Source organism: Dermacentor silvarum, chromosome 7 (assembly GCF_013339745.2).
Source record: "Dermacentor silvarum isolate Dsil-2018 chromosome 7, BIME_Dsil_1.4, whole genome shotgun sequence".
NCBI classification, from domain to species: domain Eukaryota; kingdom Metazoa; phylum Arthropoda; class Arachnida; order Ixodida; family Ixodidae; genus Dermacentor; species Dermacentor silvarum.
The window spans coordinates 86,391,195-86,416,823 of record NC_051160.1 but is presented as its reverse complement, the minus strand read 5'-3'; the positions used below and the strand labels follow the sequence as shown (position 1 = coordinate 86,416,823).

At 46.7% G+C, this 25,629-nt stretch overlaps 1 protein-coding gene across 3 annotated transcripts in view; it reads left to right on the top strand.

Annotated features, from left to right (window-relative positions):
* LOC125946844 (uncharacterized) overlaps window positions 1–25,629 on the top strand; it is a 111,695-nt gene that overhangs the window by 54,167 nt on the left and 31,899 nt on the right. The window contains exon 2 of one of the 3 annotated variants that reach the window (XM_049670937.1): window positions 11,225–11,251. The exons of 1 other annotated variant lie outside the window; for it this stretch is intronic. In XM_049670937.1, coding sequence (XP_049526894.1) covers window positions 11,225–11,251 — 27 coding nt within the window. Of the gene's footprint in view, window positions 1–11,224; window positions 11,252–16,048; window positions 16,089–25,629 lie in introns of those variants that run through there. One more of the 3 variants, XR_007467918.1, reaches the window with a different exon arrangement.

Genomic DNA, 25,629 nt, shown 5'->3' with positions numbered 1-25,629 from the left:
GATTCAAGTGTAATAGATAGGTTATGTTGATGAGAATCCCAGACAGAGCATGCATATTCTAACTTAGGGCGGACACATGTAACATAAGCTAATAATTTTACTGATGGGGGAGCAAGTCTTGGGTTCTGGTGGAGAAAACCGTGGGTTCGATTGGCGGCATTGGCTATGTTAATTACATGATGTGACCAAGTTGAAAAGGTTATGCCGAGGTATTTATATGAGTCAACGGACGATATTCGGAGCCGTATATGGTGTATTTCCCTGGTTGGTGATGCTGTCTGCGATGGAAAGAAACTAGTGAGGTTTTTTTTAGTATTTAAAGACATCAACCATTCGTTACACCATAATTCAATGCGTTTTAGGTCATTGTGAAGCAAATCTATGTCTGAAGTGTTAGTTATGCATCGATAAACTACACAATCGTCTGCGAACAATCGAATATTAGAAGAGATCTCAGTAGGAAGGTCATTAATGTAAATTAGAAGGAGTAGTGGTCCGAAAACTGTGCCTTGTGGTACGCCCGAAAGTACAGAAGACCGTTTAGATGACTGCGTGTTAGCAAATACAAACTGCTGCTGGTTAGTGAGAAAGGTACGTATGCCGTCTAGTGCCAATGGATTAATGTTGAGACGGGAAAGTTTTAGGAGTAGCCATTGGTGTGGGACTTTGTCAAATGCCTTTTCAATGTCTAAGAAAGTGCCATCAACAGTTACGTTCAAGTCGAGGTTAGAACTTAGATCATGAAGAAATAAAGCTAGTTGAGTATCACATCAATGACCTTCACGGAAGCCATGTTGAGCAGGATGAAATAGGTTATTGGATACTAAAAATTTTACGATCTGAGAGTAAATAACATGTTCCATTAGTTAGTAACAAACACTGGTGAGTGAAATGGGACGATAACTAGAGCACAACGATGCAGGACCTTTCTTGGGGACTTCAACAATCTTGCCTACTCTCTAGTCTTCCGGCAGCACTCCTGATGACAATTACTGCTGAAATATAGCACATAAAATCGCGCTCACATTTGTTTTGCCGTTTTTCAGCATTTTAGCATTTATTTCATCGACACCAGATGTTGATGTAAGTTTTAATGAATCAATTAGTTTCTAAAAACCGTGTAGGAATTAAACGTGACGGCGGCGAACGAGCCGTGCCGTCGTTCCTACTGAGAAGGCGGCCAGCCGAGCGGAGGCTGCGACGACCAGCGTCTCAAGCTCCTGGAACAACACTGCGCGTGCCGAGCTTGCGCTTCGAGCACGCGCTGCGCTTCTTTATTGTTTACTTCCTTGTCAGTCGGTGCGAAGGCACCGGTTGGGAGCGCCGACCAAAGCGCCCCGCGTGGCAGCGTCGGTGGGTGCTACAGGGCTCCCCGCCCAGACGGAACGTCGATGAAGGAAGTGAGAGAAGCTAAGTTGGATCTTGGTACTCCAGCGTGCATCTTAGGTGCACCTGTGGCTGGCGCACGCACAGACGTCCTTGAGGCAAGCGGATCCGGCAGTGTGGCATTCGCTGTTGGCCTTGCGGAGCTATCCAATACGTTTCCGGCGGTGATCTGTAGCTTGTCGCAGGTCTTGCCGTCCAGCGAGCGGACAAATTCGAGAGCACAGTCACCGATCAGATGGTCCGTGCAGACGCCGTTCAGCTGGGCGAAGACGCACTGCTCGGAGTAGTCGCAGGGCTAGCCGAGGCCGGTGGCGGTGCGGCAGGTCAGGTGCTTGAACTTAGGCTCACGGGCTCGGAGAGCTTGTAGAGGTAGCAGCCCTCGCTGCACGAGGCCCCGCGAGGCTCGCACTGGGCATTGCTCGGGCAGGTGTCCTCGAAGATAGAACCAAGCGCGATGGTTGCCTTGGTGACCTGCGCGTCGATAGAGCCGTGCATTAAAAGACCAACTTACCGTTGTCGGAGGGAAGCCTCTCCAGCTGGTTGATGGGGATCTTGGAGACCTTAACCTGGACGTCGTTCATCACGGTGCTTAGGGTAGGGCGGTTGATGAAGTTCTCCAGGAGACGGTCGTGTACGGTCCAGGTGATTGTGTCGTAGTACTTGTACAGGCGCGAGAGCTGTGGGCCCCTGGGTGGGGGTTACCAGTGTGCGGGAACGCGCGCGCTGTGGGCAGCGCATCGATGCATCACTCGAGGTGGAGCTGCGCAGGCCGGGTTGTAACCACCTTTGCAGACTGCAGGGTTGTTCGAAAATAATCCCCCGAGGGGAATGGCGGGGTTAGCGGAGCTTCTCCCAAGCGAGCACCCCTGAAGAAGCCGGGCGTCTGGCCGGAGGTCGCTTGTGCTCGATTTGTATTCCGGTGGGTAACCGGCGGCCGCCTGGTTTCGAACCCGCGAACTCCCGCAGCCGAGGTGGACACTCAACGACGAGGTCACGGCTGCGGTGAGTTACGGCGCTGCAGCTTGCCAATATCGAACACGGCGTCGGATCGCTGGTAGGAATATTGAGGCTTAGCTGCTGCACAGGCGCCCGGTGGAACGGACCCTCGAGCAGAGCTCGCTGACGGTTCGCATCGTCAGGGGCCGCGGGCCGTAGGCTGCCGGCGTCCCTGAGCCGAAACTGGTCCTCGTAAAAGTCGCCCGAACCATCAGGGCCAGTGTCAGGCCAGTCAGCACTAGGCGCCGGGCCATGGTCCGAGGAGTGAGTAGCTGACGTGTCACCGCTCCGCGTGGCCGGCGTGCTCGTACCGTGGCCGGCGTTCTCGTACCGTGGCCGGCATGCTCGTACCGTGGCCTGGTGAGCGCCGTGGCCTGGTGAGCGCCGTGGCCTGGTGAGCGCCGTGGCTTGGTGAGCGCCGTGGCCGGTGCGCGTCGTGGCCGATCACGTCCGGGTCACCATTGTAGGAATTAAACGTGACGGCGGCGAACAAGCCGTGCCGTCGTTCCTACTGAGAAGGCGGCCAGCCGAGCGGAGGCTGCGACGACCAGCGTCTCAAGCTCCTGGAACAACACTGCGCGTGCCGAGCTTGCGCTTCGAGCACGCGCTGCGCTTCTTTATTGTTTACTTCCTTGACAGTCGGCGCGAAGGCACCGGTTGGGAGCGCCGAACAAAGCGCCCCGCGTGGCAGCGTCGGTGGGCGCTACAGCCGTAAGGACAACAGGTAATATCAGGCATAACTGCATGATCCAAATAAGGTAAGTGAGGTAATATGTTAACAGGTTCAATAGTGAAGACGGAAGAGAAAGCACGGTTAAGTTGTTCAGCAGTTTCGCGATCGGGAATATGATGGTTTTGTTCATCAAACAGAGATGGCTGGGAGTTATTAGGGTTAATAACCTTCCAGAATTTTTTGGGATTATTTTTATCATAGTCGGCAGCGTTTCTGAAAAAAAAGTGCGTTTTTCTTTACTGGCTAGAGCTTCGTATTCTTTTTCTGCAAGGTAATATTTATTCCATGCGCTTGCGTTGTTAAACCGTTTAGCCGAGCGAAAAAGCCTTTTCTTTTTATTGTTAAGACGCTTTAGCGTGATGTTAAACCACAGGGATGACTGTTTTTCGGTTAGGGTGATAACGGGAGCGTATTTTGCGAACACATCGAGCATTTTGTTTTTAAAAAGCAGCCAGTTAGTGGCGACAGAACGCATCATAAAACTGGGGTGGAATGAAGCAGCAAAATGTGCGAGTTCCGAGTTAATGGCCAAGTAATTCCCCTTGTCATACAATCTGATCACTTTGGTTATCTTTGTAGGTTGTGTAAGCTGACAGGAGTACGATCCGTGGATTATGGAATGATCACTAGGACCAGGCAGATGCGTCATTGCATATACTTTGTCAGGATCAGAAGCAAAAATGAGGTCGAGTATGTTAGAAGAATTAAAACTTTGGCGTGTAGGTTCAGTGACAAGTTGCGTTAATCCAAAGGTTAGGCAGGAGTTAACAAAATCGCTTTCGGTAGGTGGTCCAAATTTCCGGAGTCCCCCACTACGGCGTGCCTCATAATCAGAACTGGTTTTTGGCACGTAAAACCCCATAATTTAATTTAATTTTACTGTGTTGCGAAGTTGCTGATGTCACATTAGTCCAGTTTATTGTGGGAAAATTAAGATCACCGAACAGTAACATCGGACACTGGTGATGTAATTCAGTTGCCAAACGTAATGTTCCGTGGAATTCTGCAACAAACTTAGAATTATTACCAGGGGGGCGATAGCAGACTGCGATTATTGTGGGTGGGTAAGAGGCGCTACACAGGACGAACAGAATTTATAGGGAGGACGATGTCTTAATTATCTTAAAATCTGTCTTAAAATCTTGATGGCACAAACCTAAGCGAAAATGTTGATAGTAGGGAAACAGAAAAAAACTATGAAGTTGTTAAAGTTGTAACTCGGCAATAAAACCCACATCTGCATTATCTAAACTGCACCTAATACATACAAACTTGGCAAAACTAATCTGTTGATTTGGTTGCTTAATGAGTTCTATTGGCACAAGGGCCAGTTCTGACCCGAGAGCGGCACCGGTCTGAAATATTCCACTAATTTATAAGCGGGACTTTTTAAATGCCCCCATATACAACGTAATAACTACACGTACGGTACACATTCATATACATTAGTTTTCAGTGTTAGATGAGTTACCACATTCAGTTTCAAGAACCACAACCTCAAAGCTGCACCAAAAATATTTGGTGCAGCTTTGAGCGAGAAGAAAAGAAAGAGTTGTGGAGGTTTATTTTTTGTGAGTCACAAAAATAAGAAATTAATATAACGAAGCCAGAGAGTGCCTAGAGAAAGATAATTGATATTTTTTTTTATTTGCTAGGAAAAAATAACTGTGTGAAAGAAAATGAAAGTCGATGAAAAGATGAGCTACCCGTAATGCGGACTGAACCCACACCTATACACAGCGCGTTTGCTGTTTCACTTATTAGGCTAAGGCAGCACTAGCCTCTGGCACTAGCCTCTGGCCACCAACTACACTCCTTGGACATGGCGTATTACGCGAGTTGTTTCTACACCGTCTTCCAGCCAACGTACGAACGGATCTCGTCACAGCATAAGTCCTTGTCACAACTGTATCGAGTGTGTTATCTGAACCGAGCACGCGCTATGCGCAGATGGTGTTCCGCGCATGCTATCACCCTTGCCACCGACATGTATATAAGCGCACTCGAATAAAGGCAGTCGTTCGTTCTCAAGCAACCCGAGCTGTCGTCTTGCTTTATCGCGTCACGCGATACAACAACTCGCCGAACTGGCACGATGAGATGATGGACGTTGCTGCGGCAGTCACATTCCTTTCGGGAAACAGTAATAGAGGTCGCATCTCAAGTAGCCAACTTGCGTCAGGAATTGCGCAACACTCGCAACTTCAATGACCCACCTTGCCCAACTCATCAACCTCTCACGCCGCCTTCTTATGCAACGGACGTTTCAACAACCTGAGCGCATTTTTTCTTCACAGAGCATGTGCTAATATGGGCAATCCAGCGGGCCCGGGCAGCGGTGGAAAGGCTATGCCTCACCACACATAATGCCCGGGTGGCCTTAGCCCGGGCCAGCAACATCTCAGGTGCTTTTATCAATAAAATTTTTTCTGTCTGTCCTTCCGTTTTGCACCGCGGCTCATCGATGTTTGTCACTGTTCAAAGCGCACAGGAAACGATCAGGCCAGTCATCAAAAACAGCGGCGGGCGATCATGGCCATACGTGAAACCGCCTTTTCTATATAACCCATCAACCCACAGGTTTGCGTTTGTCGGTAGGCGCTGGTGAAGAGGTACGTAAGCATAATCCCTGCGTCCAAAGCAGGCCGGCGTCTCCGCGCAAAGTCCATCTCCCTACAAGATATCAACTCTTCCGTCATGGAAACTTACGTACAGAAGTCTCTTACCCGCGATCTAGGTCTTAAGAAATAAGAGAAGGTTACAATTTCTATTTTGGATACCAGGCATCTGATTTGCCATCTTAGAGGATGATTTCTTGAGACATGAGCCGCGGTCGCCTAGTGGATAAGACCATGGGGAAATAAGTCAAGGGCTATCTGTCGCACGCTACAGCCCTCAACTCTACTTCCGTCCAACCACCTACCTCACCCCATGCAGCTCTACTCAACGAGCTTCCGGAGATTAATACAGTCTCCGACGGATAAAACCTCTCAACACAGTGTGACCCATTGTATTGTTACCACAGCCCCACCCGTTCGATGCCACCCTCGCCGACTCGGTGCTGATAAACATTGAGTTGCTCGCAGTGAATTCGACCACAAGTAGCAACTAAACATCAAGCTCGTGGTCGTCGGCACTACACAATGTAGCTAAGAAGAACAATGATTGGCAGTCCTGTGGTGATTATCGCGCACTGAATGCGGTCACAGTTCACCTGCACCCAATATTCCAGATAGCGCTGCCTTTTTACCCTGCACAACAATATAATCGAAAATCGATCTCGTGAAAACTTATCACCAGATGTCCGTTGAGCTATCCGACAAACAAAAACTGATATAGCGACCCCATTTGCCCTCTGAGTATTTATGCATTTATTTCTGTTTGCGCAACGCCGCTCAATGTTATTAGCATTTTATAGACGAAGTCACCAGAGGATACCGTTTTGCTTTGCTACATGGATGATGGTCTCGTCGCCAACAAGGACACTGAAACCCACAAAGCAATCGTACGTCAACTTTTCACTCAATTTCGGGATAACGATCTCGTCATCATTGTTGATGAATGTCAGTTTGGGGTTCCGGAGATCTATTTTCTCGCAAATCAAATCATCAAACATGGCATCACTTCGCTGTGTGACAAGGTTGAGGCCATCATCGACTACCCGCCACCAATGTCCACATGTGGCTTGCGACTTTTTCTCGGATTCGTGAATTTTTATCGCCGCTTCATCCCAGCATGTTCTAATTTGTTGCAGCCTTTTAAACACTCTTTTCCACTTCGAAAGCTGAGTCTACCGTGCTTCCTTGGGATCCGGTCGTTGAACAAGCTTTCGCGGCAGTTAAGCCCAAACTTGCCCAAGCCGCCCTCCTTCACCACCCTTCACAGATCGCTCCCAGTAGAATTAAGAGGGACGCTTCTTCGGAAGCCAGGGGAGCAGCACTTCAACAGTAGATTCATTGGCCAACAATGCCAATCGTTCAACAATGGTTCATTGGCCCCTATCTCCTTCTTTTCTCTCAAGTAACAGCGACATTAAGCGCCGATATAGTACCTTCGGACGGACGATCCGCGCGGCCTACCTTGCAATGAATCATTCCAGGTACATCCTTGAAGGGTGACAATTTAACATTCTTACCACTCACAAACTACTTGTTTCGGCTTCAAGTTCCTGCACTGCTACCCATACTCCTAGAGAGCTCCGGCATTTTGCTGTCATTGCCGAATTCACGACTGACATACGCTACGTCAAAGGCAGTCTTAACAGGGCATCAGACGTTCTCAGTCGTATTACCATGCGCCTTTCCTTGTCTTCACTCACGGAGGCACTAGCATCCGACGATGAACTTCCCCGACTCCGCTCTTCTAGGTCCCTCCGTTGGGAGCAAGTTAACTTTCCCAACCACAAAGTCACGATATGATGAGACATTTCAGCTACCTGTACCCACATTTATGGTTCTCTCCGTCATCGTGCTGTTTTTCATATAGACACTGCACTCAATCTGCCATCCAGGCGTACGTGCCACGCAGCACTATATCACCTAATGTTACGTCTGGCCACGCATACGCGCGGATATACGCGACTGGGTCCGCACCTGTACAGCGTGTCAACGTATCAAGGTGCAACAACACACCAAGCCTCCATGGGTAAATTTCCTCTCCCCGAAGCACGTTTCAACAACATTTGCACATCATTGGACCTTTGCCACAATACTGTGGTTGTACGGATTTGCTTACGTGCATTGATAAGGTACCGTATTTTCTCGCATATAACCCGCACCAGAAATTAAAAAAATTGCTTAAGAAGTGGGGGTGCGGGTTATCTGCGAATATTGGCGAAGGAAGGGGGTGGGGGTCGCCTTCACGGCTACGCGCGGCCTGTCGTGCAGAGTCCACATTGTCCGCATGCCTATCGACTTCGACGTATGTTAAGCCAATATGAGGCCAACACAGGTTATAGCCAGATCCACGTCCATAGATGGTTAGACGCTTTTCTTACGCTTTTCGCACGAGTAAGGTGCCGTTTCTTGTAGGCCCAGTTTGCACAGTTGGCCAGCCTTGTTTAGGCATCATGAGTGTGTCTGGGCGGCAGTCTTTCACAGTGAAAGAGAAATTGAAGGCCGTAGCCGCTGCTGCGAGATGGTTCTGAAGACGATTACGTCTTTGAGAGCGGCGATGAAGCCTCGAATGGCAGCAGTGAATCGGACAACAGCACTGATAGCTTGCGGCGGTCGTTTTGAAATAAATTTATTTTGAAAACGAAATGATGACTGCGCGTAGTTGTAACTTCCTAGTAATCATTTTTTCGGATAAGCGTGCAGGTTATACGCGATGTTATTTTTTGTCTTTTTCGTGGAGTTCAAAGTTAGGGGTGCGGGTGATATGCAAGGGCGAGTTATACTTGCGAAAATACGGTATACGCGGTGGCCAGAAGCAGCTACAATGCCTGACATATCGGCGGAGACAGTTGCTCATATTTTGTGTCAACCTGGATTTTGGTGTGCCATCAACGGTGATCACTGATCGAGGCACACAGTTTCTGTCGGCAGTTTTCATACCTGTAACATACCTTCTGGGTTGTGTGCGCATTCGCACAACTGCTTACCATCCTGCAGCCAACGGCATCACGAAAAGAGTATTATCACTTGAAAGCAGCAGTCGCTGCTAAGCCTGACGCTGAGGATAGGGACTTGCACCTTCCAATCATGCAGCTCGCCATTCGATCACCACTTCGACCACAACTCGCCTACTCCATAGCTGAGATGGTTTGCGGCTGCACCCCCCGCTTGCCGGGTAACCTCGCCAGCCCGGTATCTACGCCGAATATTTCGGATCCATATTCTTTCGTCCAGCGTCTACGGATTTTTGTGCAAAACTTGCTTCCATTGCGAACGCGAACAACCACGAGGTTTTCCTATCCTCAAACCTGCAAACATCCCCACAAGTTTTTTTCCGTGTTGACAGGCCTCGTCGTTCTCCTCATCTCCGCTATGATGGTCCTTCCCCGATCATCAAACGTTCTGATTACCATTTCGCAATCCTGCGCAATGGCAGGTAAGACACAGCCGCTATCGCAAGGATCAAACCGGCTCCCACTAGCAACACCTCCGTTTGACCAACTCTCCAAGTGATCACGGCTACTTGTCCGCAGGGAGACCCCTCCTGTGGCGATCTTTTCTTCTGGCGTGTCGCCGGTTCAAACATGAGCTAGTAGTGGGGGACGGCTGAGAAAAGTAAAAAAAAAAAAAAAACATAAGTGTAGCTTGCACTTGTGGCACAAGGCTAAAGAAACAGCGAAGCTGATCGGCACCTGGCTGGTCCTGGCCTTACGGGTTATGCGTTTCCAACATTTATTGATTATTCATCGATTATCGATTGCTTATTGATTGGCGATCGATTGGCTATCGCAAGGTAATGGCCACGTATTTGGGATTGACGAAGCACTGCCAAGTCTTCCCCAGCATGTTCGGCATTTAATAATATACTATATAATAACAATTTATTTCCCATGAAAAGAATTCCATGGTGGGGTTCTGGATAAGAAGTTGCGCGCACGCAACTTGATTCTATAGAATCCATGAACTATAGAATCCATTTGTGAGCAAGCCGTCGAATATTCCCAAGAACTACGCCTCAATATAGTCTATCGACGCCGAGTGCTCCTTCTCGGCGTGCAAGCTTGTTCTCAAAAAAAAAAAAAAAAAAGCGGCAGAACTTAAATCCCTCAAATCTCGAGAATGCACTGGTCTGCTATTGTTTTCCCAGTTTTCACGGTGATTCTTACACTATGTTCCGTGAGCTGTCGAAGTCAATTTCTGCTAACATGTGTCGCCGCATCGTCGTTTCTGGAAGCATACTCATATCGAAGGAATACTCATAGAATCCACACTAATATCGAAGCATACTCATATCAGCCCTAGGCTGAATACACAACCACGAAACATCACTACGAGCTTTATTTAGTTGCGCATTAAAATTTAACACTCTCGAAGTGTCCTAATACGCGTTTTTATCTCAAAAGTGTGCTTGAAAGTGTTGGAACGTCTTGCTTGTATAATGTGGATAGTATTCATTTTTGTATACGAGGAAACTGGCAGACTTGTACCTAACAAACATCATATTACAACGTAGTAATTTCCTAATTAACCGTGTTCTCTGTAGCGTTTATTGTTTGTGCCTGTTTCCACCGTGTCGCAACATTTTTGAACCATGTAGACATAATATGGCCCTTCCATCAGTCAGTATTTCCACAGTTTTAAGCATTGTTTTTTTATGCCAGTTTCCCTAAATGCCCCGTCTGGAACAAGCGACTGTGATCATTTAACACTAAATTGAGAAATGCGCTGGTGAAATCTAGCAGATTGGTGGTCGTTTGTCTATAAGTGCTCTGGGATAATAAAATAGCTAAGTTCAACTGCTTACGCCTTTCTACCGTCACAAATGACCATATTTTCAATCTTAATGTCGTAGATATAGGTCGTGGACGTCCTAGTTTGAAATAATGGCATTTATTTTAAAATTTATACTGAATTATTTACGACTTTTGACATTTAAAACGTTCGTCTGCCTGCTTATGTTTTGCACCTAGAACGCATTCTCTAATGCTTTACAATCTGGCCTGTATAGATCACTATTCGCGGTCTATGTTGAAGATCATCTACACGAGATGGCAAAGTTCTATTATGAGTGTTTAGTTGATGAACACTGTTTTTTTTTTTCGATTCATTCTTCAGAGCATCCATCAAACGGTTTTCTTTTTTTCTTCAACATTGATTAGTTTGTGAATATATGTAATGTTGAAATTCTTACTTTTCTGGGCGTCTTTATCAGATTTACAATTACATCAAAGTTTCGCGCTAGCTAGTTGCCTCTACGCCGCGCTCTCCTTGTCATTCTCCAAATTTTAAGCTGCAGTCAGCGTATTTTTTTTCTTCATTGGTCTTTCAGGTCGTCATCATGTCATTTGAATTTCTTAAGCATCAAGATAATAAAATGTAAAACAGGCTCATTGCACAATTCCAAAATGACTCGCGCCGCAAAATGTCGCTGATGGCTACACACTTTATTGCCTTTAAGCATCACCACAATGCTTATTTTATATACATTTTACAGGCGGCGGAGGCCACTCTAAAGTGAAAGGTGAGTAAATACTTTGGCATGTTGCGGACATTGTACGAGCACAAAATACATAAGGAGGAGTTCACGTCACACATTTTTTTATTGTCTATTCCTAAAGAAGATGAGCTAGCTTTATCTCAACAAAGCTGCTCAATGTGTTTAAAAATGAATATATATTGCACGGTATGTACGTCACTATATTGTGCGGGGATTAAGGAAAGATGTCACAATGTTTTATTGGGACCAAAGAGGCCTGACAAAAAAGTATGGTCTTGAAGATATACTTCCTGCGACCATGAAAAGGCATTGCGCTGTTACTCTAAGCCAAAAATTATTCAGCTAAAAATATATATAAGTTCCTACTTCCTGTATGATATTGTTGCAGATGAGATGGGTTTACTTACTAGATAATCGAGGGGGCGTAGAGACAAAATCGCAGGCCGTCAGGCATTTTCCAACACGCCCGCAGTTATTTAATCTCGCCATGTTTGGTTCCACCGCACAGCGTAACATCTTCCTATGACGCAGACGAAGCTAGCCGAGCGAGTTAGCGAACCCCATGGTTGGTAAAGCTTTACTCGGGAACCAGGTGATGGTCGGGCTTCAGGCGGGCCACATGAACCACTTGTGCCTTCCACAACCGGCAATTATTGCAGGTCAGTTTTGCTATGACGTAGTTGACGTCATTTAATTGGTTGACTATGACGAATTGAGTGCATACGTTGATATAAACATGCAATACAAGCCTTTCTTCCGTAAAGGTGTCCGCTGTGAAACGTGATCGCCTGGAGCAAAAAGTTTCAGGTATAACCCGGGCCTCATAGCGTCCCTTGGTTGAAACTTGCGAAAAAAGCGTTTTTAGGCATGGAAGCCAACGCGCTTCTTCGCCACGACAGAATGTCTGTGCAATGGATGAGTCTTCGTTAAGTGTGAATGGCAAAATTGTGCCCAAGAAAGTCTGGGGACTGCCAGCATACAACAGATAGAAAGGCGCATACCCGGTTACTTCGTGCTTGGCTGTATTTCATGCGTACGTGACGATAGGCAGCACGGCATCCGAATTCTTGTGATCAGCTGAGACGTACAGAGACATGTTGGTATGAGTACGATTCGTGCGCTCGGTGAGGCCATTTTTTTGTGGGTGGTGTGGCGAAAAATGGCGATACGTAAAACCGCAAAGGTCGAGCAGATCTTCAACAACGTCGGCGGTGAATTGCCGTCCACGGTAACTTATCACATGTGGAGCGCCATGGCGCAGGATAATCGAATGAAGCAGAAAGCACGACACATCGGGGGCAGTAACAGAGGAAAGCGCCGCCGTCTCAATATAGCGCGTCAAGTAGTCGACACACACAATAATCCATCGACAGCCGGTGGACCTCTTGGGAAAGGTGCCGAGCAAGTTTATGCCAACTTTTTTTTTTCAAATGGTGAAGTAGGAGGTTTTACTGGTTTGAAAAACCCTGCGCGAGGACTCCTCCGCTTCCTATTACATTGGCAACCTGGACAACTTGTGCTCTTCCATGCCTTCGGCCAATGAAAGCGCTGGCGTAATTGATGAAGACTACGGGCAAAGTCAAGGTTAGCCGATGTGATGTCATCATGCAAAGCGCAAAGAATTGCAGTACGCAGGCGTTCGCGAACGACCAAGAGCAACGAAGCGCCGTCAGCAGAGTAATTCTTTTTGTAAAGCAGGCCGTCACACAGCGTGAACGTCGTGGTCTGGCGTGACGTGCGGGCCGCCTCCAATAAAGGTATTAGTGTAGGATTACGACGTTTTTTTACATTTAAAGGTACTGACGTCAGGAAACTCAAACGTAAGATAGTCGTCGAAGTGGGGGTAGTTATCATTGGAGTGTGATGACGGGAATCGATACAAGCAGTCCTCATCGGTATGACACCGACCGCTCTTGTACGCGACAGAAAAGTTGCATTCTTGAAGGCGTAACGCCCAACGTGCCAGCCGTCCAGAAGGATCCCGCTGTCCAAGAAGCCAGCAAAGGGAATGATGATCCCTCACTATCTCGAAACGGCGACCGCCGGGGATAGCCGAAACTTCTGGATGGCAAAAACCGCTTCCAGACATTCCAATTCGGTGACAGTGTAATTTCGCTCCGCTCTTGTCCATGATCGACTTGCGCGCGCAACCAGGAGCCGGAAACTCCCTATATACCTCCCATGGGACGCTCGGTCCCATGCCTCTACGCGGCGGCAGCGCCGCTTCCACCCCTGGCGGCTGCCGGATATCCTACTGGAAATAATCGACAAACAAAACAATGCCTGTATGACATCACTGATGAGGTCAGAAGGTAAAGGGAGAGGCGCGCAGCCGGGAAGACGAGGGTTGCCGCTGAAGCCCTCCTTGCCCACTGCTCATGCAAGCAGTGCATGCAGGTCGGCTGGCCGTGCGGCGACATTGGCCAAATAGCGGAGCAGAACCCGCTGAAGTGTATCATGTATTAGGAAGCGCTCTCTTCCTACCAGGTTTACCTTGCAAGCTGCTATTCATTTTCTAAACCACTGGGACATTGCTCGTACGCACCAGTGCCAAGCAATTATCATGAAGAATATATATAGCAAACCGTTGTTAATTACCAATATTGGCAGTTACTATATTACATTTCGTCATTTCGTGAAAGTAGTCGCTTTGAAAGTCCTAACTTGCGGTTACGTTTCGGGCTACACTTCAACTAGTCCACAGATATTCAGGACTACAACTAGTCTACAGCATAAAGAAAATAACTTTCTGGCAACATCAATCGTTAATTTTGTTCGTGTGTTGTGAAATGGATCAACTAAAACTACCCGATTTCTCGGCGAGCCAAAACTCAACAGAAGTAAAAAATGAACGCTTTTGTTTTTATTCACACATTTGGTACTGGAAAAAGACTGACCTCCACGCAGTGCGAAAGTGACAATCTACAGAAGCAATTTTCATTCACAACGGAAATTTGTACATAATGAGTGAAAATACATTCCAGAATATCCAAACCAATGCGAAAATTATTAACCACCACGGCGGCGTCTTTCTTTCTTTTCTTTTTTTTTAACCTTGGCTGTGCATGATGAGAAAGAGTGAACAAAATGTATAGCCCAAAAACACGCACTCAAGCCGTTCATTACAAGTTTTTCACCGGCAACAGATGGGCTGCCGTCATGACGAATGAGTTGAGCGAAACTGCTGTTATGTCAGTCCACTCAGGCTTGCACAGAACTGGTTTACTCATGCAAAATGAATACCTGCTCGGAAAATAGAGTTAAATACTTGTGCTTACCAGTGGTCATTAGAGAACTTGAAAAACTTCGAAGAAATGGAATCGCCGGTGTTCCAACACCACACAGCCGCGCAACACATTTGATGCCCCGATTTAGCCATCTTCGTCTAATGCTTTGTTGACCTAAAGTCCGTATATAATAAAAGTACCACCATCCTTTGAGCAAGCGCTGCTTCGCTCTCTCCTGTATCTCCGATTGGACGATGATAGCGCGCGCTTTGACTTCTTTAAGTTTTTTTTTCCGCCTCGGAGCCTTGTTGAAAGTCACTCTGCGCAGCCGTAGTCTCCGGCGGCGGCGGCGGCGGCGGCGCACGCCCAGCCTGAAAGTTTCAACGTGGACATTCTAGGGCCGCCACCGTCGACTTGGTTTCGCAAGCAAAAAATAAAGAAAAAAGCAAGCGCTTTAGGAGAGGAGACGGCGGAGGAAAGAGTAGATGTCGGTACGTTTAGTATATAGGAACTTAATGTTGACCTGGTGTCCTGCGTCTTTCGCTCGTTGCACGCCTGATCAAGCTTGTCTCTCTTATCTTTCCCCTCTTCACACTTGGGACGACAACCGAAGCAGACGACCAAGCGAAATCTGACTTGTTATATCGCTGAGCGAGTGGCAAGGGTGAGCGGAGGCAAGCTCGACGGACGCATGATGGCGACCACTTCCCGCGCTTAGCCTAGTTTAAACTTCACAAAAAGAGAAATAAGCAAAATAACTTGAAACGTCCGGCAACCGCTAGGAGCGCGCATGTTCCTTGAAGGTTTACTAGGTTTACTTTCCGGGGCCTGGAACAAGGACGTGCTGGCGACCATGGTGAAGTTGAGCGAGGGTGGCGCAAGGCTCACACCGCTAGCATGAGTGTAGATCAGGATCATGGCCTCATAATGGAAATGGCGCAAGACTGTCCCAGAAGTTAGTAAATACTTCAACTGGTGGAACGCGCCCTCGTACTCCATAGGTAGGGATTGTCTTTGTGAAGGAGGCACTTGAGTGGGTGACTAAGTTGGGCGAAGTTCTTATTTACTGGCGGAAATATGAACACAAGCCTAAAAAACTTCGCTGTCTTCGGTTGGCTGAAATCGCGCACTGCAGCAATCTTTTCAAGGTCAGGCCGCATACCAGCTTCGTCGACGCGAAAACCAAGAACGAGAGTCTGGCGCTCAACACAGTGACACTTCTTTAAGTTTAAAACCAGTCCTCCGTTTTGCATGTGGTCGAGTACGACACCAATTCGTTGATTGTACTTCTCGAGAGTTTTGCCAAGAATAATTACATTATGAAGGTAGCACATGCAGATGTCCCATTTGAATCCGCGTACCACTGTGTCCATATACCTTTCATAAGCTTATTTCACTGTTGTTCCATAATAGTTGGATTTGCTGGAACATGTCTTGAATTTGGTTCTATGAGGGCAAGGGTAAGATATTTATTTACACGATGCTAGCAAATTGAAAATTTTCTCGCACTGATAGACTATCTAAATATGTCAATCTGTTTTCATATACCTCAAGGAGTGTGCTATAATTTGCTGAACATTACGAATTTTGCAGATTACCAGGCTATGATGGAGATCTACCACTCGATCCATTAGGTACAGTGAACATTCGAATTCACATCCAGAGCTACTCAGGCCGGAAAACCTTAAACGTCTGTTTTGCCATTTGTGTATCCTGCTCCACGCGAGCATAACCTTAATGGAAATTGTGTTTACAAACAGTGTCATTCCGAAACAATACTTCCACCACGGCACAAGGCTGACAGGTGATTGTAGTTGTGAAATATAGAGATATTGAGACGAAGAACATACTATAACTATTTACTAGGCGGTGTTTTCCTCACAGACACATATGTTCTGAAAAGGCTCGAGGTAGTAATTGAATGGGCTAGGATGCTCAATAAACCAAAAGCCACATACGAGCTTAAGCAAAATACCCAGCCATTTAGTGCTAATGCGAGAGTTGAAGTCAGCCATGTGGTGAGCTTATAACCACTTTTGGTCAAGCAAGAATTGAAGCTCCTAATTTATGTACAGTAAAGATTTCTCGCCAATAGCGGCTAGAAAACCAAAACTCAAGCACAGAGCTAGGGTGAGCGCCATGCCCGCATCAGAAGGTCATGAGTGGCGTGAATAAGCCTCATCATCGAGCGAGCAGGAGTCTGCAGTATCTTTTTAAAACTGTCCTAGCTCGAAAATAAGGTAATTGGCCCAATTCTCAGTATGAGTTATTTCAATACTACTTTGTTTCCAGTATCTTTTTAAAACTGTCCTAGCTAGAAAATAAGGTAATTGGCCCAATTCTCAGTATGAGTTATTTCAATACCACTTTGTTTTGTTGTTTCAAATGAGTATGCTTTGTCATAAAAAGAACGCCCCGCAAATGCTTACACCTTCCTTTAATATAGAATATTTCGAGTGCCTTTTCTGGGGCATCCTCTGTACGACAACTTAACCTGGAAACGAGAATTTTAAGCCGAACCATCTAATGTGCAGCACAACCACGTCTTTTGCCACTTATTTCAGACACAGCGGATCCGTCTTCACCATTTCAGTACTGTGTGCGTCAGTGGATTTGCATTTCCAAAGTTTATAATTCCAGAGAATATTAAACTGAAACCGAAAAGAGAAAATCAATAAGTGTAGCCCAACTTAGAAAAGACTTTTTGATGCATATGAAATTCAAGATGTTTTATCCTTAACAAGATAAAAAGCGTTTCGTAAATGAATGAACTTGGCTAGCTGGTGGACATTCATGATTGCATCGCGCTTAGTGTTACACTCAATGAAGAACTAAAGAAAAAAACAGAAAAAACAAAAAAGCGAGCGCACGTAGCGCCGTCCAGCAACTCGTTTATTACTTCTAGAAAGTGTATATTCCGAAGACCGGATGCTGTCTAAAGGACATATTACGTGAGCACAAAAACACGTGTGAGTTTCGTACAGTGCCCAGCAATTGGCTGTGCAGTGCAAACAGTGCAAATGCTCTCCACAACTATATCGTGCCAAAATCAATGGCCTCAGCGAAAATAAAAAAGAGAGCGAGAAATGGGGCACACACTTGCGATAGAACAAAAAGAAAAAATTCGGAAGCACTCCATCTACCACGCTTATGGACGCTGAGGTCGAGTTCGCCAGGACCAACGGGAGCAAGTGAATTCCGTCACAACGCATGAACACATGTCATGTCCTTGTCATATATCCTTTATTTCAAGCCCTCCTCCCCCATCAGCACGTATATAAGCATATAAGCGTGTTCTCTAAATATATTGAACGAGTTCATAGTTGGTACAAAGTACACCCACTATTCTTCTTTATGTTCGTTCTTTAGTTCTTCAGTCAGTGTAACACAAGGCGCAATACAATCACGAAGAAGCACTTCTTTAAAAACTTCTGAGAAATATATAATGTCCTTTTCTATCATTCCGATAATTCTGAATTTTACAACGTCCCTTATAGAGTTCTGCTCATGCGCAAACATCCACCTCAACGCTGTGTTTTTCAAGTTCAGGGTGGTCTGGTGAGGCAATTAGCAAACATTGAGCCACAAGTAAAACTGGCAGATAGTAAGTTTTGTTGACATTTCTACAAAACTATTTGAGGGCTTTTGTACGTAATAACATTTACCATATACGTTCATAAAATGACTTAATTTGCCGCATACAACACGAAATTACAGAAAAAATATCGCCGACGATTACGATCTTCCCTAATGCGAAATTTGAGCGCTGTTGTACGTATACGTGTTTTCATTTTGCGATATATTGGCTGGCGCGGACAATCTGTCTCGTGCGGCACGTTGCAAACGAAGCGAACTGTGGCGCGACTGCCTCGATATTCTGGGCCTCGCGACAGCCAGCGCGTGGGTTACGCGTTGGTGTGATTCACTGCTGCCGCCGCCGACAGACAACCGAGGCGACGCGCGCTGCTCTGGCGCTATCTCTGCGGCCTCCTGGTTGCGCTGCACCCTCCTCTCGGCTTTTCTCGTCGCCTCTTTCATCCCCCTCATGGCGGCTTTCCTCTTTCGCTGTGGCCGTTGGCTCGGTTACGCCGCCGCCGCCGACGCCCGTCCTAACAACGGGCGCTTCAGGGATGCGCTCTAAAAGAAAAAAATGTCACAGTTTCGCCCTAAGGGCGAAGCAATGAATGCTGATAGCAACACAGCAATGTCATACGAAGTAAGGTGAGCGGCTTTGGTAGCAATATGAGTTGTAGTAAACATGAGCTGATTAAGTAAGCAGGTGTGCTGCGGCGTAAGTAGACCGACATGAAGAGAGACTCGATGACCACGAGAAGGCGCGTGTGAAACGGTGGTGTTGATGAGAAGCGCTTCCCGTGGGCAGCGCGTGCGAAAGGACACACCTGTAGCGCTGCACTGCCGATCCGGGCAGCATTGCATGTTTAGCGTGCGTTGGAAAATGTGGCCCGACTATTACTAACTGAATGAACAAGCGTGGTGTGAGCGCGCACAAACATGAATAGATCACACTGAATCACTGCAGACAACGACTGTCAAAACGCTGGCAGCAAGCGCATACGCCGCAGTGGCGAAGGTACGTGCGGTCTATCTCTTCAACGGAAACTGAGCGGCGAATGCATGGCGCATAAAGGTCAGAGCCGTGTGGAGATAAGACACGGTGCGGGCGAGCGACGAGCGCGGTTGTTGGCAGAGTAGAAGTGCGCCCCCCCCCCCCCCCCCCCCCCACGCTTCCTCCCGCGCTGCCTTCCCGCTTCCTTGCTTGCGCGTGGGGAGATTGAGTGCGTTCGCTCTCCGTGATAGCGCGCGTCCCCGCACGCTTCCGCTCAGGCATACGGCGCTCGGCGAAGATTTTATCTACAGGGAACCTCACGGCGACGGCGACGACGACGGCGACGGCAGAAATCCGGTTGAAGTGTCCATATAATGGCTAACGCAATAATATTATAATCCCTAAATTGTTTTCCAATAATAAAGGCCTTGTAAACTAACTGTAAGAATCCGTATTATGAAATTAGCTTCATATTTCGCAACAACTTTCTTTCTGCCACCTGGTTTAGCACCATATGCGAAAGTTATGTTCCCTGCTGGACGAAGCGACCAGCGATCTCCAGTTAACCCTGTCTTGCGCTAGCCAATATCTTAATTCATCTTCCCATTAGTTTTCTGCCATCTTCGACTGCAATTCCCTTCTCTTGACAACGATTCTGTAAATGTAATGGTCCATCGGTTATCTGACATACGCAATACAAGTCCTGCCAAGATTCATAGTAAATACGAAGCATTTCATGGCGAACATTTGCCAGTTTTACAGTATGTATGTATGTATGTATGTATGTATGTATGTATGTATGTATGTATCTATGTATCTATCTATGTATCTATCTATCTATCTATCTAGCCACATACGTCTTTTTGCTCTTACGGTCGTTTCATTAACTTGGTATGTACCAAATTTGGCGTAGCGTGACAAGAGTGTACGACGAACATAAATGGTCATGAAATTCATGTCATGACATGCTTGTCATGTAGGTCGTGGCAATGACTCAGCGAAAATAGATTAACACTCAAAAACGGCTGAAATGGGTTCCGATGAGGTGCTAAGTGAAGGAAAAGGCGAAAGGTCGATGGTTGAAGTCATAGTCATGAGCATGACAAAGGCGTTTGTCTTAATGTCTGTCAGGCGTAGCTAAATGGACTCCTGAGGACTCATGACTTGAACGTCATGACATGCGTGTCGTGTAGGTCATGAAACAGCGGCCTATATCTTGGTGTTCTCACGGTCGTTTCGTCAACTTAGTAGGCTCCTCGCACACCGCTTTGCATAACATCGATTCCCACAGGGCGTGGGATCTGCTGGCTTTAATTTGTTCATTCCCTTGAAGCTTATACAGTGTGAAGCACAGTTGTTTAGAGTCTACAAGTGGTTGATTTATGCGCCATCTAGGCGCAAAAAAAATTAGGGGCAGCTTCACACTAGTGGGGTGAAGACTGGGAAAACAGCGAAGCTGACGACCCCATCTAGCTTTATCTCGGTTCGGCCAAGCTTTTACGAGGTTATTCTTCGAGACTCGGCCACGTTTTCCCAAGATCACCCCGGAATCATGAATAGACCAAGGAGCAACGACCACTCTGGCCTGAAAGTATCTGTACGCTTCTAGACGTTCAAACGCTTTTGCTCAGTTTCGCGGGCTCATAACTCCGGGTCTTCTGCGAATCGCCAACGTTCCGCCGTCGCTTCGGCGGCGTGATACTCAGGATCGGACCGAAGTTTTCTCGCTCCCTCTCAAGTAGCGATGCGGCGGAATTCGCGCCGCGCTTCCTCTTCTCCGGGAGTGAGCCTCTTCTTCGGCCGCCCCTTTTTCGCGGTGATGTGCTCGGCGTGAAGACGGCGGGGCTTTTGTGTAGCCGCGGCGGCGACGTGGAGCTACACATCCCGTGAGTCAGCGCAGTGACGTCACGGCTTACCTCCACCTCTCCACAGCCGCGGCAACCACTTCGCACGGCGCGGTGTGTTAGTGGCTCGGCAAAGCTAAGGTGAAGGTGATGCGGCGCGCCCGATGACTGCACGGCTGACGCAGCTGTGGCGAGGCTTCGCGTGGTCGGCGCAGCTGGGGCGAAGCCTTGCTAGGCGACGCATGGGGACATCATCGCCAGGCGGCGATTTTGCGGCATACACTCGACGAACTATCCTCAAGCTTAAACAGCTCGTATGCAGTTCGCAGGCGTATGTGCCATTGCGCTTGGACCCTTTCTGCACGAACTCCAGGACTGGCCCACAGTTTGGGCGTACACAACCGGAATACCTCCAGCTTAAACAACTTCGCTTGTAAATAAAAACAGCCGGTAGATCCCACGCCCTGTGGGAATCGATGTTATGCGAAGCAGTGTTGGGGGAGCCTACCAAGTTAACGAAACGACTATGAGAGCACCAAGACATAAGCGGCTCTTTCAAGACCTAAATGACACGCATGTCATGACATTCATGTAATGAGTCCTCAGGAGTCCATTTAGCTACGCCTAAGAGACGTTAATGCGAAAGCCTTAGTCATGCTTCTGGCTATGTCTTCGACCATCAACCTTTAGCCTTTTCCTTCACTTAGTACCACATCGGAACCCATTTCGCTGGTTTTTGAGTGTTAATCTTTTTTCGCTGAGTCATTGTCAGTTTTGATAAGTCATGCTGATGATTATGACTTTTACCATCATCCTTTAGTGTTCCCTTCACCTAGTGCCCACGTCCGAACCCATTCCAGTGGTTTTTGAGTGTTAATCTTTTGCTGAGTCATTGATGTTTTTACGGAGTCATGCTCATGATTATCTCTTCTACCACCATCCTTTAGTGTTTTCTTCACTCAGTTCCCACGTCAGAACCCATTTCAGTGGCTTTTGAGTGTTAATTTTTTTTCGCTGAATCATTTTGATTTTTCTCAGTCATGATCATGACTGGCTTCTACCACCATCCTTCAGTGTTTCCTTCACTTAGTGCCCACGTCAGAACTCATTTCAGAGGCTTTTGAGTGTTATTTTTTTTTCGCTGAGTCATTGTCATTCTTGCTGAGGTAAGCTAATGGGCATGACTTCTATCACTATCCTTTAGTGCTTCCTTCACTTTGTGCCCACGTCCGAACCCATTCTAATGGTTCTTAGTGGTAATGGTTTTTCGCTTAGTCATTGTCATTTTTGCTCAGTCATTGTCATGACTATGACTTCTACCACCATCCTTGAGTGATTCGTTCACTTAGTACCCACGTCAGAACCAATTTCAGTGACTTGTGAGCGTTAATCTTTTTTCACTGAGTCATTGTCATTTTTGCTCAGTCATGATCATGACTTGCTTCTCCCACCATCCTTTAGTGTTTCCTTCACTCAGTACCTAATTCCGACCCCGTTTCACTGGTATTTCAGTGTTAATATTTTTTTCGCTGAGTCATTGTCATTTTTGCTCATTCATGATCATGACTGATTTCTTCGATCATCCCTAGTGTTTCCTTCACATAGTGCCCAAGTCCGAACCCGTTCTAGCGGTTTTTGACCGTTAATCATTTTTGGCAGGGTCGTTGTCATTTTCGCTGAGTCATGCTCATGACCATGACTTTTACCAGCATTATTTAGTGTTTCCTTCACTGATTACCCACGTCCGAAAACATTTCAGTGGTTTTTGGGTGTCAATCTTTTTCGCTGGGTCATTGTCATGACCTACATGGCACACATGTCATGACATTCATGTCATGACCTATCACTTATGATCGTCATACACTCCTGTCATTATATGCCAATTTGGGTACCTACCAACTTTACGAAACCACCATCAGAGCACCAAGACGTAGGCGGCTGTTTCATGACCCACAAGACACGCATGTCATGACATCCATGTCCTGACGTACTATGTATGTTCGTCATATTCCCTTGTCATAGTATGCCAATTTTGGTACATACCAAGTTAACGAAACGACCATGAGAGCACAAAGACGTAGGCGGCTAGACGGATAGACAAATACTGCCAAGGTAGCAAATGTTCGCCAATATGTTACTGCCAAGGTAGCAAATATTCGCCAAGAAATATTTCGCATTTACAACAAACGCGGGCTAACACTCCATTGGGACAACCCACAGTCCTGCTGCATGCGTGGTCCAAGCGTTATAGATAAAATAAATATCTAACCCCCCAACTACCGCTAACTGGCTGCTTCGGGCCATCGGGTAGTCCACCGCCAGCCGCTCAAACACACCCTTGCTATGTACGCTGGTATAGCCCCCAGGTAAATAGGTAAATGGGAATGGCGCCAAGAGCGCCAGGTTATCTCCTGGTGCCTGGAAGGCAATGCTTCTGAGAAAAAAAATAAAAAATCCAGCCTCCTTTCAAGGTAGCTGTTTCGTTGTCTCGGAAGGGGCGTGGGGGGGGGGGGGGTAGGTGGAGGGAGAGAGGCTTGTCATCGTCTACGTGCTTGACGGGCGAGCGATATTCCTGACAGACTCAAGAGGAAACAAGCACGAGTTTCGTTTGCTGCTGCGGTTTGTTTTCTTCGAACTGCTATCATTTTTTGTCTCTTTCTTGCAGTGAAATTTCTATTTATGCGTCGCTGTTCAAGCATTAATTAGCTTTTAGCAGCGCAACCGTGCTTCCTCAAACATTACCCTATTGTAATGAAAATACGAGGGACAGCACGCCATAGTTGGCGGCGATTGGTCTCGGCATGCCATTAAAAAGTAGAAAAATGCGCTTTACTTGGCATTTTTATTAGCAAACTCAGCACTAGCAAGATACAATACGCAAAACGATACTATATCGCTGAGTATCTGGTACCTACAGTACTTACAGCACATTTTATAGGCGCATAAGTGCATATCAAGGCCTCTTAAAATGTTCCTGACTACGAAAATCTTTTTTTTTTGTTTTACATTTGGCAATCCTACAAAAGCGAATCGTTTGTCGCAACATTTATTTTGAATCACGTATGCAAACGATTATAAGTGAAAAACGACCGGCTGAAAGGCAGAAAGCAGTACATTTCGCATATCAGACAAAGATGAGGCTGAGATTCAGAGGAGGGTGAGTTTTCAGAGCTGGGGCTGCATTCGGGGAAAGAAAAAAGGAGGTGATGTATTATACGCTTACATACAGCTAAATTGCTGGAACAAATTTCTGCACTGTTTCCGCAAAACAGTGCATTAAATTCCTTTTGGTAAACTCTCACTACTCTTCGTTGTGGCACTTGTGCTAAAAATATGGCACAAACGTTTACCAAGCGAACTTCTTCTTTTAACTACTGCTATATTGAAGTAACCAGTTTTATAATTCTGCGTTCGCAACGGCTGAAAAAAAAGCACGGATCTCTTTCTGACAGCTAATTTATCTGACCCTATGAATTTCTTATTCACCTGTGAATAACGCACTAAAGGATCGGCTGGTTCAATATTTTATTCTCTCTCTCTTTTTTTTTTGCTGTACGGAATGTGCAATACAGGAAACCTAGCTTACAAAAGTTGTAAGCTAATGATGAACAGTCTGAGCATTTGATCATCTAGAAGAATTTATGTGGCACAGGGGGAGCAAAACTTTGCGGCAACACCGGATCACGTGGCTGGCTATAAGCACCGACGTAAGCACCTTCGTACGCATTGCGTGGCAGAGCTATTTGCCGCCAAAATAAATCAGTTAATTATAAGCAAAATCCACTGGGCGGCTTAGTTCTCAGGTAACATGCCCAAAAATCGCACATCGCACTAGAATAACCGACAACAAAGAACAGGCAAGCCAGCTGTTCTTTTATAGTTTTTTTTTGCGACAGGCGAAAGATTTCGCTTCAGAAAGTAAAATGTGCCCGGTGCCGTAGCAGACAGTATCAGCAGTATTGAAAATTTATAAGTTGTTTTACTCCTGTATCAAAAGAGCAATCGTCGCCTATATATACCGAAGCGCGATTTGCTTCGCATTCACTAGAACAAAGCTAACACAACTTAGCATTTAGCTAGCACAAAGCCCTTCCTAGCTGCCTAGCAGGGCTCCGGTGCGGCTGCTTTTGTTCTTGGTCGCCACCACCCAGGCGAGGAATACGGCTGTTTTGTGTGACAACCTGGCCTTTGCGGGTCACTAAAGAATACCTGTGCTGTAATGATAGATTTCATAGATGTAATACGTCAGGGAGGAAAGAATGTAAACCTCGTGAATATATTGTAACGCCACACAGGAGAAGCGTACAAGAGGAGGTAGAAGCGGCGCAAGGTTTTTGGGCTGATCGGTTGTTTCGGACCATCCCATGTCTTGTCTCCGCTTTTCACTGTAAATAAATCCATTCTTCATCCGTAACAAGTGGTGGAGGTGCTGGGTACTGAACGCCCGGGAAAACCCAGTTCTCCAAGATATTCGAAGAAGCACACACCTGGCCTGACTACCACCAGAGCCAACAAGCATGGCCACTGCCCAAGCAGGCCAGTGAACGAGCACCAACGAAGAGGGAGGGCATCGATCAAGTCAGCCCTCGACCAAGACCACCTAGCTACTGGACGCCGGAACCCCGCATATTCCCAGGTAAAGCAGATGAAGACGTGTATGACTGGCTAAGGCACTATGAAAGAGTAAGCCACCATAACGGGTTGAGCACGCAAGCGCAACTTGTGAACGTTGCATTTTTTCTCGCCGGCACCGCATTACTTTGG